The sequence below is a fragment of the Semicossyphus pulcher genome, unplaced genomic scaffold (genome assembly GCF_022749685.1).
Source record: "Semicossyphus pulcher isolate SPU_LCO1_2020_fin unplaced genomic scaffold, fSemPul1.0.p SCAF_19, whole genome shotgun sequence".
Classification (NCBI taxonomy): domain Eukaryota; kingdom Metazoa; phylum Chordata; class Actinopteri; order Labriformes; family Labridae; genus Semicossyphus; species Semicossyphus pulcher.
Window position 1 is genome coordinate 2,972,956 of NW_027211692.1, and position 21,872 is coordinate 2,994,827.

Here is a 21,872-nt window from a genome sequence, read left to right on the forward strand (position 1 = left end):
GGAATGTAAGCTACAGATGGAGATACAACATGGGATGAATACCACTTTGCTATACTGGGAATGCTAACATCGGTAGAAATAAAGCCTGCTGTTTAATCCTTATGTAAATTGGGAATATGTGTTGACTGAATAGTCTTTAATTAAAAGCCTGAAGCCAACACATATGAGACAGAGACAGTCTTATTATTATTATAAACAATAACAACAACAACAACAACAATAATAGTACTAATGATGATTATAACAATAATAATGTTTTGTAAATAATGTTTTTGTCTCTTAACATTAATACATTTTAGCCACCAGGGGGCGAAATTGATATGTATGGTTCATAGACTGTATAAGGTTAGGATAAAGAAATAGAGTGTATTGATTTTCAGGTGGTACAATGAAGGATATTGTGTAATGAAAATAACTGAGGGCCTTTATTACTGTCGATATGTATGTAAAATAGTGAACAAATAAATAATTATTGGTTAGCTCTGACTTGAATTCATGATCCGAGTTATGACTTCCGCATCTCGAAGAACAGATTTTATAAGGAGTACCTGAAGGCAGCATGAGAGAAGGGAGAGCGAGGCGCGTGTATATGCGCGTGCGCGGCCACAGACGCAGCAGCCCTGCCTATTATGATCGCTGACGTCCCTCTCCCTCCCTCTTTCTCTTGTCACTGTGTGTTTCGGGAGGTGGTGAGGGGATACCGTTTTCTTTCATCTTTTTGACCGAAAACAAATGCTATGTTTCGGATACACCGGAGACACACCTACGTGTTCTGTCGCTGCTCATAAGACGCCGGAGACTTTTCATTCACCGTCAAAGCCTTGGCAACAAAACCGAGTAAGAAGAGCTAAGGGCGGACTTGTCTGAGAGGAAGAACTGGAGACTGACTGGGAGGTTGCACAGCCGCCGCTTTCTTTAATTCAACCGCAGTTTGCCATTGATTTAAATCCCAGGGCTCCGTACATCTCTCAGTGACTTAAACCGCTGTTTTCGGGCGGTTCCTGTTTCCGTTTCTTTTTCTCCGTGGGAGCCACCGTTTTGACATTTGTCACCAAGAAAAATCACATTAGCTAGCTAACAGGAAAATAGAAACTCCCCCTTTTTTCTCTCAACTGAGCCCGCGGTGGTCGCAGGGACACAGAAACCACGGCTGTGTTTTCTGTTTTTTTGAACCTCATAAGTTGCCTCAATGTTTGCGTTTCCGTTTGCATGTCACCATGAGAAGATGCAGCTGGAAATAAGATTACCAGGATTGTTTTATTAACGATCCAGCCAGAGTCCACCGACATGGTACGATAACGTCTGGAAAGGATCGGGGGAAAGTGAAAAGATAAGTGGGGGGGTTCAGTCTGGGTTGTTTTTCCCTTCAAATGAGGCTAGGGTAGTACCACCAACAGCAAACAGACATGAGGTGGATGTAGCTGACCACTTTGTTTTTGAACGCATCAATTTAAGCTGGATCACTGTCTTGGTGATCTGTGCTGCCTTCAAGGACTGTGACAATGATGATTGTATGAGAAGTGAGGCTGTGTTTTTTCCTGATACACAGAGCCTGGTGTGACTGACACTCAGGCTAACCTGGGCTGTTTTTAACCCAGTGTGAACACAAACGCACTTCTTTCTTTACTGTTGGACGGCGAGGTGAACTCAGGGACGAAAATGTCTTTACGCACGGCACTGCCTGGGAACGAGCGGAACCCGGACCATGTAAGTACATAATTAAAACACAGGGCGTCTGTTTGTCACCTTCAGCCACAGGAATAGGTTTCAATAACGTTTCATTATGCTTTTGAAGAAAATGATTATAACCCCCTCACCCTCAGGCCCTAAGATTAGTCTGCCATGTGCAAAGAGCAGCTGCAATCAAGCAAACCGATCCAGACGTGCTAATCTCCCCTAGCTCATTTGGGACGGGTTGCAATTGGGCACACAGGCTGGACTGGATGGAAATAGAGAACACGGGAGAGAGAGAGAGATGGGGAATAAATGGGTGCAGAATCGTGTTTTGTCACATTGAACTCGTGTGCAAAATGTACAGATTTTATCCACCAATGCCTAAAAAATTCAGACTTTCACCTCCACCTCCTTCAACCACCGGTGTCTTCAGTGCGCATGTTTGTTTGACTTCTCCAGCTGATCAATAATAAATGCATCCGATGCAAGGCCACCCAGCCCTCTCCACACCCAGCCTCCCCTGCATCCATCCCTCTATCCATCCCTTCTTTTCTCTGCATGTCCAGCTCACCTCCATGATGATACTTACTGCTCCCCCCCCCTTCTCTGTCCCCTCCACCCCTTCTGATTCAGTATCCCCTTTAATGAAACTGTGTGAAAGGCGGCTCAGTGGGCAGCATAATATTGCAAAATCTGCTGTGTCAGGCTAGCCTGGTTTGATGTTTTTCTGTGTCTGTGGCAGCGTCTGGATTTGGGGGAGACATGACTTTGACTTGAATAGCTTTTTGAAGCAACCTTTTATAAGGCTTTTTTCAACAGCTGCTTGTAAGAAGCCTGTGAGCCTTCATCAATATCCCATCACCACATATTGGCATCACTAGTGCAGCTGTACAGAGGATCCCCACCTTTATCTCAAGGGCACCTAGCTTACATCAACCTCGCTGCCTGGAATATCACTCACTGCTTTTGAATTTGAGCTATAACAATGAGCTACTTCTTTTTGCAGCAACAGCCAGCAGCTGACAAAATACAGACTACTTCCCTCCTATTTTTTAAAGAGTATTTAAAGGATATGTCGGCAGCTCCCTAATCCCTGTCATGTTTGGTGTTTCGGCATTGTGTCTCTTATGTCTCATGTGATATAACTGACAGCCTGCAGTAGTGCTGATCAACAAAATTGATCTAACAGTGAGCTGGTTTCCAGGGCTTTTGCATTGACCATTTTATAACAGAGACAGTGTTAGATTTACAGGTTTTGGGGGGACACTTCTGAATAGTTTCCATGGGAAAATACTTGAAAATCTGTGCTCAGGGGCATTCACTGCATGCATGTTGAGCCCTGGCTGTACACGTGGGAGAGATGCTGCCACCTTGCCTCACTAACCTGCCGCGTGACTTTGACCGTGCTCCCGACTCACTGCGGATTCTTACAGCTAGGTGTTTATTGCCTGCAGCCATTGCCAGGTCCGAGACACACTTATAAAGGTGGCAGAATCCAGGAGGTATTTTGAACTTGATGTGTTGTGAATGGTTTAGACAGGCCACACCCAAATGTGGGACTCCACTTTATTCAATTTATAATCAGCATAAAGAAGTTTCCAGTGATTTAGAATTTTTACAGTATTTAGTCAGACCACATAGCGTTAAGTAGTTGTTTCCAATTAATAAGATTTATTCTTCCATGTAGTACCTGCAGCAGTGCTAAAACAGATTTCCTGAACAAAGTAGAGCTGTTAACCAATATTTGTACCTATTACATGCTGGATGCACTGTTCCATTTCTGGCTCAGGAGTTTGCTATGGTTGAGTGCAGGTATGGCATGTAAGATAACTTTTCTTTCAGACTGTATAAGCAGGACGACTATGATAATTTTAGTTAGCAATGTAGGAATTATCATCAGTAGAAAGTCCCACTTTTGTGAGATCACTAGTTTGGAGTTTTGTCTCTTCACTTCACACAACTTACTCATGTTGTTCCCTCCTGTCTAGAGCCTTGCTTGTGTTGTATTAACTCTCAGAGGTACGTCACTTCGGACAAAAGCATCTGCTAAATGAAATACTAACATTGTAAACAAAAAGCGGAGGAATGTTTGATAAAGCAGTGGAGGGAATGAACTATTAGGCTGTGAGCTTGACAGCAGAGTGATTGCTGTGGATGCTCAGTCACAAGCCACTCTTGTTAGCAACCTCACCATGGCTACAACAGGGGGTCCTTCATACCCACCATTACCTCTTCCGCCCATAGACATTTAAACAAACCCACTCACACAGTCACATGGTGTCACACAGACTCTAGACATTAAAGCAAGCTAGTTGTGTTAAATCATTACCTTCTCTTACAATATGTTATCAAAAAACTCTGCTTTCTGGCAGCTCAGCTTCTTTCCATGTTCTGGCTGTTTGTGATTTAAGTTACGTTTTGTGCTCTGTGCGCTCAGACTTTATTTACACTTTAATAGAGGAAGCTGTAATGTAATTAAGATGCTCGTAACTGATTTGAGATATTTTGATCCATGAAATCATCTCCCTGCTCTCTCTCTGGCTCCAAACTGAAGTGTTACGTCACCCTTTCACTTAGCTTAAAAGCTATTTCATGAATAACCTGGATAAAAAAAATCAGCAAATGTCTTAAAACAAGCTGATACGGCTGATGGTTTACAATTTTGAATTTGAGCTCGATGTTTGAAAACATGACTTTTTTTGGCAAGTTTTAGAGGTCAGTGGTACTTGAGAGCTTAAGAGGAAAGAAGAATTAGAGTAAATGGAAGTGGCATGTGTTGCCTACGTGTTTAGCGTTTCAGCATTTAAAAGAAAGTGAATAAGACGTTTATTATTCTGCTTTATAACCTCTCCGGAGTCTGAAACCATGATAAACACATTGGTGCACAACTTTAGCTGTGATATTTATCCTCCCGTGGCTTTGTCATCTTCTGAAATCATTATCAATTATCAGTGAGTTATAATTTCATCACAGCACAGGACAGCCTGAGATATCACACCAGCATCTACAATTCGCCTGTCACTCAGCTGCCTCTCTTGTGTTCAGTCTTCTCCTCTCACTTCTCTTCCTATTCGTCATTTTACTTATGACCCATCAAGACTTGTGGATCACAAGTCTTTTTCAATCCAGGCAGCATTTATCATGTCCATCCTTTTCCATCTTTCCTTGGTTAAGTCCCATAACTGTAATTTTGTGTAATTATTGTATCCTGTCTGTCAAAAAGAAAAATATCCAAGCAGCACAGAAAACTGATTTTATAAGCTTTCCAGACAGCATGAATCAAAAAATTTACATTTTTCAGTAAAGTATCAAACCTGCAGAAAACCCAGGCAGTGTTGTTTAACCTCAAATGACTGGATCATGCTTTGTCGGTTGTGAAAGTTTTATATCCTCTTTGTTTAGGAAACTGTTGAGTACTCCTTTAGATAAAGAAGCATTGTTGTTCTGCTTGAGGTTACACAAAAAACTGTGTAACCTCATGTTAATGTCTGAAAGATGAGTTGTCTAACACCTATCCTGCAACAGAATTGAGATTAGCTTCCCCCCCTTTTAATGAAGAAGTTACATCGCTTGTTCTCAACTTTACCTAACCTGCTAAACCTGCATCATGTACAGGCTTGCAAGTGTTTGCATCTAAACTTCTGTTCTGTGTAACTCTTTGTATTTCGGTTGTTTTGTATTTCTATTCTTAGAGGATCCATTGTTTTGTGAAGGTTGGAAGAATGAGGAAAGGCCTTCTTATTGAAGTGACGACTTTGTCCCTTTGGCTGTCAGTAATGTGCATAGCTTTTATGGTTATATTAGTAGATTACAGTCAAGGTGAGGGTGAAGCATGGTGTGGTGAAGCTTTAAGTACAGAGCGGAAGTATAGTCAGTGAAGGTCCTTATAATGCTAATAAGCAGGTTTGCATGAACTGTATGTCTCTGCTTTTTGTTGCTGTACTTTGGGAATGGACAAACTATTTTGCTTGGGGCTAGTCATGAGGTTTTTATCTGAGTGTGTGAGAGAAAAAGAAGTTATAAAGCAGGTGTGGGTGAGTGCTTGTGCACACTTGTACGAAAAAAGCTAGCATGTCTCTCTGTGTGCCACCGCAGGGCAGAGCAGGGCTTTTGTGTTTCCTGGACAAGGGAAAGATTCACAAGCACGCTGTCCTGACTTGTTACCTAAAAGCTGGCATCCACCTCTGATGCCCCGGCTGGCATTAGCTTCACCTAGAAACACATCAGATACAGTCATAAACGGCTCGGGGGGTTTAATCATCTGGTCCACTGAGGCCAACTGAACTGTGCATGATTGGTATAAAATTAGGCGGGTTGATATTAGATGACCTATATTGGCCACAATGCCTGGCTGACGTGTGCTGTTTTGTAAATCTGCCAGCTTAAACCAACTGAAATGTGTTTGGAGTTTCGGGTGCAACAGTAGCCCAAAGGTCAGAGAAGTGGGCCAGTTACACAGAAACGTCCGGCTTAAATCCCTGAAGAGGTGATTGAGTTACCATCTGTTTAACCTTTACAGCTACTACCAAGGTACCCATGAGCAAGTCACCATTTTTCTAGTAGCTCCATTGATACCTGTCAGGGGTTAGCTTTGGCAAACTGTGGTAGCATTGAGCAGATACTGCTGCAAAAGTCTGAAAGTCTGAAAGTCTGAATGCGAAGCAGGTCAGTACTGGGAAAAGAGCTTAAGAGATTTGGCAGACCTTCCTGTAAATGGCTTGCTCAGCACAGCAGTGGGTGGTTTTTGAGAAACAATTTACTTTCCCTTCTCAGATTAGCATTACTAACCTATGTGCCATGTGTGTGTGTTGCATCACACTTTTCAAGTGACTTTTTCATTTATCAGTGTTGTCAAACTGTTGCACTTTCTTCCTTGGACTGTATATAGATAATGTTTTAGTTTGTTTAGACATTTAAGATGTTACAGATACAATTTTTAATCAACAGATAGTGTCTGTGAGTCCTTTAGCAATCCTCACTGTAAGCTTAGCAGCCAAATGTAAAAATAAAAGTCAAAGAAGTTAAAAAGCACACACCGTATAAGAAGAGTTCATTGCCTCTGTGCATAACCCATTGGTTTTTGTGCTACTAGCCTCAACTTGCATTTTAGCCAGAGTTTGAACGTATTTGGTGAGGAGTGAGGTTGGCAAATGCAACAAAGTCATCAGCTTATGCTACTATCTCTGTTGCCAAAATGAACATCATGCAATCAAGAAGACTTGAAACTAGTCAAGCACCCCCCTCCCCCTTCTGGTGTATTAGAAACAATACTGGTTTTAAAGCCACTTCTGCATTGGCAATATTTTAGACCTGGAGGCTAAATCTTCTTATATGCGGTCAGTGTTTGAACGAAATGCAGATGCAGGACAAAGGGACCAAATGTGTTATTTTTATATAAATATTAATGAAACAAATAATGTAAATGTCACTGCCATTGCTTTTTGTTTTTCTGACAGCTATTATGCAATCCTAGCTAAGAGGTTAGTCAGCGACCGGTGCTGAACAGGTGGCATTTCTTGAGATCAGGCTACCATGTGAAGAATGACTGTTCACAGAGCTCCTGCACTGCCAAACACACACACAGACCCCTGCAGACAAACACACACACACAGACCCCTGCAGACAAACACACACACACAGACCCCTGCAGACAAACATATCATGCACACAATCAGAAAAAACGAACCGGCAGACAAGAATAAAGGGCCCTCAGACGCTCACAGTCAGAGCACACAGTCGGTCTCTGTTGTGTTCATGGTGTAATGGGGCTCTTCTGCTGTCGGCCTCTCAGGTGTCAGCTTACCGTGTCTCTCCTCAGGCCTGAGCTGCTGCAGTTTAACTCATGCTGTTACATTATCTACTCTTCCTGTTCTTTTAAGTATGTTTGCATCTGTAGTGTGCATCTATTGTCAGTATCTTGTCAGCTCTGTTAGGTTCCCATCCATGTTTGAAGCAGCAGTCAGATAAAGAGTACAAGAAAAACTCATCTAATATATCGTTTTCTCTAATGGTTGAATAAAGGATATGAATATATGATGTATTTTTATGCTCAACACTTAACTTTTAACTGTATGTTTCTGGATCTCCACACCTGATCAGACTGATCAGCCCGTATGAAACATAGGGCAGCTTCTTTTTAGTGAACTTGTTCTTCATGTTTCATATTGTTTACTCTGAGCTGTATGTGATAAAGACAGTATCATGTGGTTTATTTGTGCGTGTGGTAATGTTCTTGTTAACCAGAGGAAATGTTGCAACAGAAACAGCTGTGATGGCCTCTGTCCATTAGCTGCAGCAGACGGGAGATCTGTCACAAAGAGATTCGACAGAAACAACCAAACTTCTGACAGGCTAATTCAAAACTAGCATCTACCATCTGAGTTTTTTCTGCAGGGTGGAAATGACTTTTTGGACATTTTTGTGTCATCAAATGAGTAATAAGAGAGATGGTAGCAAAGTGTAGGCGCTGTCGAGTACTTTGCCATGACTTCCTCTAACAGTTAGGTCTTCATAGTTTCCTGTTGCAAAAAGGCTGTATTCCAAAACACAAACATTAACAAAACCTTGTGAGTCAAGAATCTTGGTCACTAATTCCCTTTACGTTTCTTTTTTTAGAAACCACATACATAAAGGCGCTTTTTAGCTTTCTGGGCATTCGTTTTCTATTAGAAATAATGGCCCAAACTATAAAAAATCAAGTTGTAATGACAATTTATGATTGCTTGAATCTCTGGAAATATCAGTGTGTTAGTTTGAGTGTGTGTAGACTTAAAAATATATCTGAGTGCGTGCAGTGACACAGCGTTTAGGAAACAGATCATTACAGAGACAAGAACCAGTCTATGTAGAGACGGAGAGAGAAACTGAAGTCTAGCCAAGGAGTGAGTCAGCTCTTTAATCCTCTGCTGTTGATCCACACAGAATAAATCTGACCCCTTACTCAGCCTGCTCTGATGATCACAGTCCTGCAGTGAATGATATGCTGAGTAATGTGGCGGATCTCCAGAGGCTCACAGAAAGCATCTTGTGGATGTGTGTGTACGTTTCTGCTGTCTAGCACTGTACAGACTGAGGAATCCAGTAACACTTTGCATACTGGAGCCACATAATGTCAGACTGGAGGAGGAAGGCCTGCTTTAACCAACATGCAGATAGTTGTTCTCATATTGGCAATAATATTCAAATGTTACTCAGCATGATCAACAAAATCATCAGTTATTTTTCTTAAATGTACTCAAAAGTGTTCCTCTATGAAGTTGAATAGATTCAACACAGGGAGCGTCATGGTGTCATGCGTTGATGTACTATTTTTCAAAAGGACATTTTTTTGTGGTTTACCACTTGGATAAAAGACGAGGTTATCAAAAGTCTTTTTTTTTATTATTTTTTTAATGGTGTTATAAATGTTACACCCAAAGGAAGACATGAGAGTACACAGGGTGATTTATGGTGAAGGCCTGCACTGAGCTTATATTGTGCATTTGATAAACCCACTACTCCAAGGTCCTTTACACCACATGTCATTCACCCATCCACCAACACATTCATACACTGGTGGTGGAGAATTCAGTGAAAGATGCCAACCTGCTTATCAGGATGTATTTTAATACTCATTTGCACATCCACTCACACACTGATGGCACAGCCTTGCCAAATTTAGTACCTACCCCAACGACACCTTGACATCTGGGCTGAAGGAGCTGGAGGTTGATATTTCTGTCGGCCAACAACGGCCCCTCTAGGTTTTGCAAATTCAAATTCATAATAATGAATCAAGCCCTAATAACTGCATTGAGCAGCTCTGGAGAGAAATATACTATTCCAAAGCTATGATAAAACAATAAAACGGTTTAGCTAACGGTTATTGGTAGGAACTTAAATGCGTCTGGCAGAAGCTGAAGAATGTCTATCAGCTGCTGCGTTGCTCTGGTGCTTAAAATGTCTCTCATGAAAGAGAATCAGTAGTTTGTGAAGAAGAAACACAAGTGATGTTTTATGGCTCATTGTCTTTTAAAAGTGGTGGTTGGAAGCTCATGCTCGTTACTCACATTGTGAAATCGTTTGATTAAGACTTGTGGGACAGTATGTCTCTTGCACTTCACCTAAAAGAAAGTCAGTTCTATTAGCAGCTGTTAACTGTTAATTATTCTGTAATTCAAAGACATTTTGATCTTATATTCATCATGTTCTTCCCTCCCACATTACTGCCTCTTTTATTTCCTTCCTCTAGTACAACAGAAAGTACCATGGCATAGTCCTGAAACATTGACTGTAGATTATTATGTCTTTGAGGAAAGTAAACCGAACATGATGATGGTGACAGTGCTTTTGGAAGACTTTGTGTCGCTAATATTCTGTTAGATAAAGGTTTGATTATGTATTTGTTAATTTTGCTTTTTTTTGGTGTGATTGGAAAGAGAGGAAAGCCTTGAGCTCCAGAGATTCACACTCACATCATCAGGTTTCTGTGTGGTGGTTTGGCATCATTTCTGTTACTTGTGAATTATGCTGCATATTAATGTTCACTAAGTTCGACTAATATCCAGGATTTGAGTGTTAAAAGCTGGTGCATACTAAAAACGTTGAGATTGAGACTCCATTGACTCATAGACCTGGGCTGCGGAGTATCAGACAGCCTGTCTGTCACTGTCACTGACATGTTTTTCTGGCAGCTCAGTCTTCCTTGTGGGGCCCGACAGGAAGTGCTTGCTGAGTGTTGCTGTGCAACATGTGACACGTCTGCTGTCATCACTGTGACATCTCAGTCTCCAGGACAGGAAGTGACGCAGGTTAAGTTCATATAACTTCCTGCTGCTCTTGACACATACTCCTGACGGATGACAGAGATGTGATGGTTCATACTGGGATGCTGAGTAACTGATTAGTTTGAAGATTTAGCAGGAAAATAACAGAAGGATCAGATGACAACGCAAATGTGTGAAATGTGTAGTAGCCCTATTTAACAGTGTTGAATGTCAAACACAAAACATGTCACATTGTTATTATGACATTCTTTGTATTTGACAGTACAGAGAATAGAGAGGGGGAAGCTGGAAGACGAGGAGCCCCAGTCGAACTCAAACATAGGCTTCTCTGTTTACATATGAGGCAACTTAGCTTATGTCCACACATTTTCATCCTCTTCACCACTTCTCTGCTTAGACAAGTGTTTTAGCAGAACAGATCTGGGACTCTTACTCGCCTCAAAACGCACATCACAGGAACATTCATGTGGCATGAGCATTCCAGTGTAAACAAACACTTAAAGCAGGCACTGGGTCTTTAAACTAAAACAGAGGCACTCAGTGCTGGGCTGATAACAGATTGTGTCCTGCACTTGTAGACAGTGGTAGAAATTTAAAATGCAGAATTTAACTGAGTTTGAAACTTTAAATACTTTTGTTTCTTCCAGTCTGTTACCAAAGACTGGAACAAACTAAACAAATGTGTCATGAACTTGTGACATCAGAGTCGAATGTTACGCAATTTAGTAAACTGGGCCACAAGCAAAACTGGTTCCTTTTTTATTTTGGACAGTGTTATCTCTGTGCCATGTTCTGTTATGTTGTGGAGACATTGTGTCTGCTGTAGCGTGTGACAGAGGAGGTGTGTGTGTGTCAGGACACACCAGTTAGAGGCCACAAGGCCGAGAGCCACAGCAGCAAGAGAGGAAGAGGAAACTGGACTGACACTGTGGGTCAATGTTTGTGATTGCAGGGGCTGAGGATGGCTCAAGGTTACGCCACTCCTCTGCTGGAGATCAGCGTCACACATCCGGTCTTTGCTCAATATCACCCCACCCATACACACTCACACACACTGGGGTGTACAGTATCCAGACTGCAGCAGCAGGACACCTCCTGCAGGGCGTGGTCCATTGTTTGGAACATGTTTGTGTTCGTCACGCTGCAAGTCTTGACGTTGCAGTTGTCTCCCCTCCTTCCACAGCTCTTCTAGACTCATTTAAAACCATAATTACAGAGCAAGAAAAAAAGAGAATCAGTTTTTGCATCTTAATGGGTCATTACAGTTGCAGATCAAGCAATAATTCCAATAATTCAATCAGTAACAATATAAACAACATGTAATGACAGTAAGTGATATGAGGAATATTCCTTTAGCTTGAAACAACAGAGAAGCAGCAAATAAAGAAATAAAAACAGTTTGTCAGACTGTTCCATAATGATTATGGGTTAATGAAATGTTACAAGTGCAAAAGATGACCGGAATCACCTTTAGCTAAATAAGGCACCTATTCAGAGTAGAAGAAGTGGATTACTAGATTCATGAGAGTTTCCATTCATCCATTCATATGCATTACTATTCAGCTGTATGCCTACGCAGAGAGCAAAGATACAAGATAGCTGCTGCAGAAAAGCTGATGGAATGCCAGACATGCAAACCAGCATGACGCCACAATGCAACCACACATTTTACCTAACAACCGACACTTATTCTTTTATATTAGGGAGGATGAAAAATTAATAAGTTACTTCTGAGGTTTTGTAGCTCTGACTCATATTATCTCTGGGATGTGCCTCGGGGTGTTTAACTTTTGTTTTCTTATCAGATGGGACCAGAACACTCAATCTTTGTTTTTATCAATTTAAAAGATGCAGTACATTCTGCAATCAGCTCATCTACCTTTCTGTGTGTTGTTAGCTAATGTTTTATACCTTTGCATATATGCTGTTACTTTAACTGTTTGACTTAATTTGACTTAAATTACCTCTGCATCATTTGTTGTGCCATCATCTGCCAGTTTGTGTGGCTGCAGATTTAAATGAAAAACTTGTGGAACTTGTCACGTTGACTTTAGTGCAAAGACAATTTAATGGTGTAGTTCCTTAAAAAATGTTGACGTAAGGATAAGTGTTTTGATTTTTTTATCCCCGTCATTTACATCAATAATGGTTGTTACTGAGTGAATTGAGAGAACAACGTATCTAACTTCTAAAGATTTTCTACTTATGTAATGTTGTTCCTGAAAGTGTGCCTGTGTTAGAGGTGTGTCGTCTTTCAGCTGAAGATAACACTGGATGAAAAGCAAGTTACAAAATGTTAAAAACAACTTTAACCCCCACATTCATCCTGTGTAAAGATGTGACGAAGCGATGATAATGCTGCTGTTGATGACAGGTTAATTGTTTGCTGTTTCACGTCACAGACATCTGACAGTCACGCTCACATGTTCGACATGTTGAAATGACGTCAGGCTGTCATTTCTATCAAACACACGAGACATTTAAAAGAAGGAACTGCCTGTTGATTTTGTTTAAGCTATTGACATGCACCAGCTTGGTGACATTAGTTCATGGTAGGTTTCATTTATGGATTTGCCCAAAATTGCATTAATGTTATTAATTGTTTATCATAAAATTAATCAACTTGAACCTCCTGATATCAGTTGCTAGTATTATTACCGTAGCCATGCCTATGAGCCATGCTGGCAATAGCACAATGAATCAAATATTCAGCTTTTAAATAGAAATTGTAATTGATATTTGATTATAATGTATAAATATATATTTATCTTATAAGAGTCACAAGGTTCATAATAAGCAGAAGTTGCAGGAAAATATATTAGTGTTGAAATCATCATCATAACATTCTTTTGAGAAGGGAGGAAGTTCAAGTGTTAAAACGGATGTTAAAAAAAGTAGTGTGATATAAAACGATATCCCTACATGTGCTTCGGCTCAGCTTCATACATCAGGTCTGCAAGCTTCACCTGCAGCAGACTCCGAGTCAGTTGTGAGAACGCTACAAAGAAATTGGTTTCATTCACTTTGCAAGGAGAAAGTGCAGCGTGTTTGCTGAATGTGCAAATCACATAGTTAGAGCCCTCAACACACACACACACACACACACACACACACACACACGCACACACACACACACACACCTAACCATCCACGAGGCCTTCATCCATCTTTGATAAAAAATGTCACCCTACATGTATAATGATGTGGGATTTCACCCCCCTCTCCTCACTAAAATACCTCTGCCTGCCCCGGTCTGATGGCAACAGAGACCCCATCACACCTCGCCCAAGCACACAGATTTATGCACGCACACACACACACACGCACACACACTGACACACTCACAAGGAGGCCTCCCCCTGAATGAAACTGCATGGTAATCAGAAGGAGTGTGTGAATCGATGGACTGGGCTCCTAGCAAGGAGTATGTGGGACAGGGGGAGGGGAGATGGAGGGCTGCATGAAGCTCAAATTGATGTGAGGTTGCTGAAAATGAAGATACGGGTGTGAGACAAAAGAGAGGGTGGGTCCGGGCGTGGAGCAGAGAATAGAGGGAAGGGAGGCAAATTGATTTGTCTGGGGGATGGGATGAGTCAGGGGAGAGCGAGGAGAAGGGGTGAATAAATGGGGGGGAAGGGTGAGGAGGAGTTGAAAGTGAAGCTGAAAGAATAAACCGATAAATTAACCTTTTTGCTTTTCGGCTCTTATGCAATAAAAGCATGAAAGGATGCTTCCTTTTTAAAATCCTTGAAAGTTGCTCCAGTGTTTTTCGTTTCAGTTTTGCTCTGTTTCTGATGGAAGCTCAGAGATGATCGAGGTTGACCTTCATTTTGGTAAACTTCATATAGAGCAATGAGCAAAACCTAAAGATGAAGTAGATTTTGATTGTTTTCCTGTGTTCCTTCTTACCTTACAGTCATAAGATTAGGCACAATTCTCTTTCTCACACACACACACACACACACACACACACACACACACACACACACACACACACTATTGGTTGTCAAAAGATTTTTCAAAGCAACACTGAAATTGTGGCTACAGATGTTGGTAACTGTGGCTGCATTGTAGTTAGTGAATTTCTGCTGAGCTTTTGTATACGGGTGCACATACTATATTATATGAGATGGAAAACTTTCCCTTCTTCTCCCCTTTTTCAAATAACAGCAATCATGGTTTAATATATTCAGTGTAAATTTAGCTCAACTCCATTGGGCTAATTTTTGGGCAACTCTAATTGGCAGAGTTGGCTGGAAAGGTGAGATTTTTTGCTTTTTCAGATGCGTTTTTACACTTTTCTTTAAAAGATAGTCAGTGAAAGGACTTGGAGGATGGCGGCTAACTGTTTGGTTATGCAAATGAACATTAGCGCTATTAACTGGTGTGAACCAAAATGCCTCTGGATGCTACAATCAATTAGAGCAACAAATTGGTGACATGCCATAGGCTGATATAGGAAAGGTAGCCACTTCAAAGATCCAGTTCAAATGGCTTCAAGTTCAACATATTACAAAGGCGTTTTGCATGACATGATTTAGTAGCCAACACTTACCATTCTAAGTAAAGTACACTGCTGTCCATTTCATTTATTACTAATACAGCAATACTGCAACAGTGGATTCAGAAAGTTACACATCAGTGGCACCATCTTGGTTGCTCCATAACAGATAAATGGTTGTGATTGGCCCAACCTGAATCAGGTCAGATGGAAATCTGTAAGAATGCGAGGACACTGATTCAAAGGCTGATCCTACCAGTGTGTTAAAATCTGCCTGCTTGGCCTGGTTACACATCCAAGTGCTTACCTGTCAAACTAACTGCAGGTATGAGGTTTGTACACCTGTTTGTTTCCCTCTGTGACTTGTAAATGTGTAGAAGTAATGGCAGTTATAGTGTAATGTATTTGTATTGTTGCATTTAAGGTCTGTGTCTGTGCACTTTCCCGTGTGTGAGGAGGAAAATCATTAGATCTTGTTATCTCACCACTGTGTTTACCACATCGGTGGTTTTCAAGGTGATGTGGTTTTATCAGATCTCTGATCTATGTGTGTGAACCTGTTTGTGTATGTGTTTCTCACAGTGTGGAGATAGAGAGTCGTTTGTGATGAGGGCTCATCATGAGTTGCACAGTTTCTCTTAAAGCTGTATTTGTCTGTACACGTTTCCACTTAAAATTGTCTTGAGAGGCCTAATGCATATGTAGCATTCTGCAAAGAGCCAGCCCTTTGTTTACATGCTCCTTAACTGGGTTGAAGCCGATGAGAAGGCAAAGACTGTGGAGAGTGAGGTGGGATGATATCCTCATTGTTGTGTTTTTGTGGTTCCAGCTTGTTTAATCTCTTCCATCAACATTTTGGCCAAATTTAGAATTGTGTTGATTGGAAAGGTTTCATGTGATGTTGAGTCTGCTTTTAAACGTTATCTGGAGCATTTTTATTTTGGTAGATTTTGTCTGATGAAAATAATGCCTGTCAGTCTCATTTTACATCGAATACTGGACCTAAACTTCCACATTTTACTCACTGAAGAAACTATTTCTGAGAAAAGGTACCTTTTATAACCCCTTGCTTACTTCGTATCTGACTGTAGGCCTCTGATGCTTCCTGTTATTTTTTTATTTACTTGTTCCTCATGTCATCTCCACTGATGAAAAGTTCAAGCTAGTCTGTTTCCAGGGGATATTTATGTTTCTGCTGTGCTGGAGGAGAGCAGATTGAGGGATTAGAGTTTGATGTTTATGCTGCAAGACCTCAGACCTCATTTGACATAAATGGTTCGGGTAGGGTCAGGCTGAGGGTTCGCATGCAAAGATTTCTCTTAAAAGCTGAAGTGTAGGGGGTTACTGCATTAGAATAATATATTTTATGAATGTGAGAACATAACTACTTTTCTGGAGTGCAATCACAGATGTTTTTTTAAGGGGGTTCACATTAGAACATGAATATCATCTCTTAACAATTTATCATGCTTTTGGCCTTAAATTGGATAACTTTAGTCATAAAATAAGTACACTATTTTGTAACAAAATATTTCAGCAACAACTGTCACTATTGTCCTGCTTTGTCGATCTACTGATAGTCTCATTGTGTAGTTAGTGTTAATGTTAATGCTGAGCTCCAGGTTGGGAGAGTTTGAATAAGATCTTGTCGTGTGCTGAGTGTTGTGAGAGGATCCATGTGCCGACGCCAAATAATGTCGTATAGCCACAGCAACACGTGTCTCACACCAGTGACCTCACAGCCGGACATGAATGAGAGGAATGCAGACTGACAGGGGTCAGATGAGATTCATAGGTGGCCTAGTTACTCTTGCTTTTCACCTTTGGGTGTCTGGTACCAGCCAGGCGGCAGTCACATGACTACAGGACTAGAGTCAAAGTCACAAGGTGTTTTTCAGTGGCTCTGAGGTCTATGTGGAGAGAGGTTAAAGACTATGCTTTATGAACACTGTTACAAAACCTTATAATTCTCTGTCAGCAAATTCAAGCAAGTGGCATCTATAGAAAACAGACACCATTATATAATTATAGGTATTAAATTTGTTTTATCTACTTGTATTTCAGTAAATAGACAAGTCACGTTTACTCCCACATGCCTTCGTAGTTTAATATTAGAATGATTCAAGTTCTTAAAATAATTCCTGTCAGTACATTTTGTACATTACACAATGAGCAAAACAGGGTGTTCAACACGCAACAAAAAACATTCAAAGAGTGAGTTTTTATGTTTTTGGGGCTGAACGCATCTCAGGTCTCTGATATTTTATGCTTTTGCCATAAACCAGTTTAATATCAGTGAGGGTGAAAGAAAAGAAATACAGTATGTACTTATACTGGATGTTCATCTGTGTCTCTCTTTCTGTCTCTCCTCAGCATACCTCCCTGTCGGCCAGCCGCTCAGAGAAGGGTACTGGCTGGTCGAGCCGTTCGCTTGGTGCCCGATGTCGTAACTCCATCGCCTTGTGTTCAGATGAGCAGCCACACATCGGAAACTACAGGCTGCTCAAAACCATCGGCAAGGGCAACTTCGCCAAGGTCAAACTGGCACGACACATTCTGACTGGCAGAGAGGTGAGTTCAAAGAAACAAGACAGAAAGAGACAATGTAGTAAAAAACTGTACTCTGCTTTTCACTGCAAGTGTCAATAAAGTAATGCATGTCGGGAGTGATTAGGCTGAAAAAAGAGGGTGGACCCCTGTGTGAATCCTGAGGTATTGGAGCCAGACTAGTACCCTATGACTCAGCTCACAGATGGAATTTTAAAGGGCTGTTCCGCAGAGTTCAGAGCATCTTCTGTTACCTTTTACAAACAGTCAAAACTGTTTGGTCTCACGGTGCAGTCAAGGCCTTAAACCCCACGAAGAGAGACAGTCATGTTTTTCTGTTGTGTGGGTGTATGCTCGTGTGTTTAAATACACAGTCATCTTTCTTCTCGTAAAAAACCATGACCTATATTACGTTGAGTTGATAGCTCCATCAGGCTCAGTAGACATTTTGTGTGAGCTGTCGGCTCGATCATGTGAGAGATTTTCGGTTTTACCCACATAAAGCAGAAGACACTCGTATATATCAGTGGTTTACAGTGGTAGTTTGACCGGGTCACTGCATGTTGTTAAGCCTCTTATAAAGCCCTGTCAGTTTGTTTAGTGGATATCCACTTCTCTGTTGCATGCTGTAAAAACTGTATTTTAAACTATGATTAATGCTGATGTTGAAGCTGTAAATGTGGCCTATTTCAATGCATGCTGCAACAGAGCAACTTGCTCAGCAGCCACTGCTCTGATAAAGACAAAGAAAGCCTTCTGCACTTTGGAAACTGAAGAAGTTTTTCCAATTTAAACTTCTTGTTGCCATTCTTTGTCTTGATTTATTGTTAATTAAATCCATGTTGGTTGGACAACACAAGATAGAGTTCATCACCTCGGGCTGTAGGAATCTTGAAAAATTGGACCAACATTAATGTTTTCTCTTTGTTATTTCTTATTTGATCATTTATTTTTCTTTTGTTTCCCAGGTTGCAATAAAGATCATCGACAAAACACAACTGAACCCGACCAGCCTACAGAAGGTATGTGACATGCTACTGTATGTGTGAGTGCTTGTATATGTGTGTAGTAAAAGTTCAAGTTCAAGTTCAAGAATAAAGAAGACAAAGGTGCCATAAAACACACACACAGATGTTTTACATTGGCTGCTTTGTGGTGATGTCCCAGCTGATGAGTTTTTACTGTTACTGGCTGCAGGCTAAGAGCTCAAAGAACTCTGCCTGAAACTCTGCATCAGTTCCGGCAGGTGTTGTTAAATGTTGATAAAGCAGAGGAGGAAGCAGTGAAAAAGGCTCTTTTCAACTCGAGCTGTTACACAATATTGTTTCATACATTACAGACATTCTCAGAAGCTGATGAATCATTGAGTTCTTCTTTGCGTCTGTATAATAACCATCATGTCCAACTAACTAGGTTAAATGAATTGAGTAACGTGCGTACGTCACTGAGTGCCTGTCTAGTCATCTCTTGGGTCATGTATAAACTACATGTGTTGCATTCATGGCCCTAATAAGATTAAGCGCTCTCTCCTGTCTGAACTTGGCCTCTTGCAGCTATTTGTGTGTGTGTGTGTGTGTGTGCGTGTGTGTAATGCATGTGTTCATTGTGGGTGATTGAATGAAACAACAAAGAGAGAGAAGTATAGCCTCAGGCCTTCATACTGTTAAAAGATGCATTGCTTTGTCGTACAGCTTTTGTTAGTGGAATATTCACCTTTTTTATCCTTATGTCTTCTGTCCTCGCGTCAAATGTCTCTTAATGTTTTATACAACACTGCCTTTTGCACATTTTTAACCATTTTAATGGCAGGCCTCACCTCCTGTGGTGCAAAACAAGTTCCCTCCTGGCACTTTTTTGCAGGGAAGCACTGCTGCACCCTGGGCTTAGCACTGCCCAAAAAGGTTGGGATTGGTTTACAGCAATACTAACAACACACAACATGCATAATAATGACGGCTTCAGACTGACCTTTCTCCAGCACTGGCGCAGTGCAGCGTGAATATAGGTCTGGCTACTGAAGAACAAGAGTCGCTCTCATAGTATCCAAAAGACTGATCAGTGTGTGTAAGAAGATAAACCTACCAGAACACAGTGTACAGTGTGTACAAACACAGGATGTTTTTTGCAATACACACCAAATAAACAGCTAGCGAATCGTAAGGATAAATATTTGTTGAATTTGACAGTTAGTGTATTGAATTAGAATATCATAATTCAACTTTAAGAAGATGGTACTTGCAAATGTTTTTGCCTGGGAGTTGTCTAGAACAATTTAGATGATCAATTAGTTTCTGTATTCCTTTAAATTTAAAGACTGTTAAATCAACTTTGAATCCTGATCCTCAGATCTCTGTCGTCCTGCCCTCAGTCCCTCACAGATAGTTTTAACCTTGTATGTAGTTTCTGTGATAGATTCTGTTCTCACAGGTGATACGGATCCCTCTTTGTTAACCATCAGCTCTGCTGACCAAACTGTGGCCGTGTCTGTTTATGAGTCTTCTTTATCGTCACCTTCACTGCAACAAATACACTCACTCACTTACGTCATCAACGTCAATACTGCATCATACACACTTCCGCACACAGCTATCCTATTGATGAATACTCAGCTTGTTAGCTAACCAGTTCAGGCTGGGTTTTGAATGTATTGATGACTTTGGGTTATTGATGGTGTCTGGCTCTGTGTGATATGTGGTGCAGCTGCCCTAGATACTGGAGATGGCCACAGATCTGTCACTGCTGTTCTGATTGATTAGCCAAGTCTAATATTATAACACACACCTAAGAAGCTTAAGAACATCTGTAGTTTCTCAAATTCTGCTGTAAAAATCCAGTTTCTTTTAGTTCTTAGTATCAGTTCCAGCTGTAATCCAACATCACAATCCTCTAATGATGCGATTAGGGGCCTTTTTTCACCCTCTAGTCCCTTTTAAAGGAAACCATGGTTGTTTTTCTGCAATTTACTCACTCTGAAGTGTCAACACATCTGTTATGGTGCAACCCAGCCTCTTTTCAAACTGTTTGTTGTCCTGACATTGTGAAATAACAGTTTCTGTGTGATTTAAAACCATTTCTAATCTTAGTTCAGCTAAGAGTTTACAGAAGGATAAAGTTTTTCACAACCAGGCATTGGATGGAATTTGAACCAGCTTAGTTGAGTCCAGGTCAATCTCAAAAGAGGTTTCAGTTCAGTCTGACGTCTTGAGAAAATCCAGAGCTTTTGAAACCCAAAAACTAAAACAAGCTGAAACAAAAAACATGTCATGCTTAAAAAGGTTTGTTTGTATAATCAGCCTCTTACCTGCATCATTTAACATCTAACCTATTAAAAACAGGAATCGGACTTATTGTATGGAACCTTGAGGACCATTACAAATACCAAAGCTGATGAATTGTTTTTACTCGTCATACAAATTAAAACATAAAGACAGATGAGGAAGGGAAAACATGTCATGATCATTCTGGTATATTCTGACTGTAAGAGGCCCAGGTCATATCCAATAGTGTCTCTAGAAGGCTGCATGAAGTATGTGCAGCAGTACTTGCAGAAGTACTCTTAAACCAAAACCAAAGTACTTTTTCAAGTGACTTTTGTCTTTTAAAGGACCATCAACGCAGCACTAGATCCACTGAGCAGTTATATTCTTTAAAAAAATGCACTCCACACCACAGTTAACATCCTGACTGTGTTATCACCTCCTGATAAACTATTGACACTTCTTTAACAGAGGTGGAACTGAGGTAATAGAGGGCTGTGTGTCTGCATTGTGTGTGGTCCTCCTGCTGTGGGAATACAAACCTTCTTGTGTTGAGCCGAGGTCATGAGATTCACTACTTTGTGACCAGAACCTATTTACCTTATTTGCCTTCAGTTCCAGCTGCGAGATTCTCACAGTACTTGAATCTGGTCTCCATAATTCTGCTCTTTAAATCTCTGAGCTAAGACCATAGTTAAAATGAGGCTGGTAAAGCGGTGTTTCTGTGTGATTGTGTGCATAATCTGCAGCAGTGTATTGGTGGTCGAGTGCTGCATAGCGCAGCGCTGTGACTGCCAGTTGCTGTCCTGTCCTGTCAGCATTATTGTAGTTAGTTTGGGACACTATGCATGCTGCCAGGTGACGCCGTCTCTCTTTGTCTGTCTCAGTAACATAACCTTTATCGCACTGCCCTCACTGCCTATAATCTACAAAGTAGAAGGTCTAGATTAATCACATTATTCAGAGAAAAAACAAGGAAAATCCTTCTTGTTAGCAACTAGAACACATTGTTTGGAACTTTGATATCAAATAAAACATTAATCATTTCTCAAAATGGTTGCAAATTAAGTCTTTATTAATCAATCAAATGATAATTTCTTTATTATAATAACCTGAGGTGTGTCCTTT

At 40.8% G+C, this 21,872-nt stretch overlaps 1 protein-coding gene across 1 annotated transcript in view; it reads left to right on the forward strand.

Annotated features, from left to right (window-relative positions):
* Positions 1–678: 678 nt before the first annotated feature.
* The window catches only part of mark4b (MAP/microtubule affinity-regulating kinase 4b), a 48,386-nt gene continuing 27,192 nt past the window's right edge, over positions 679–21,872 (forward strand). Inside the window, exons 1-3 of the mRNA XM_069668248.1 lie at positions 679–1,707; positions 17,314–17,511; positions 18,456–18,509. Of these exons, the coding sequence (XP_069524349.1) occupies positions 1,660–1,707; positions 17,314–17,511; positions 18,456–18,509 (300 nt within the window). The 5' untranslated portion in view covers positions 679–1,659. The remainder of the gene's footprint in view (positions 1,708–17,313; positions 17,512–18,455; positions 18,510–21,872) is intronic.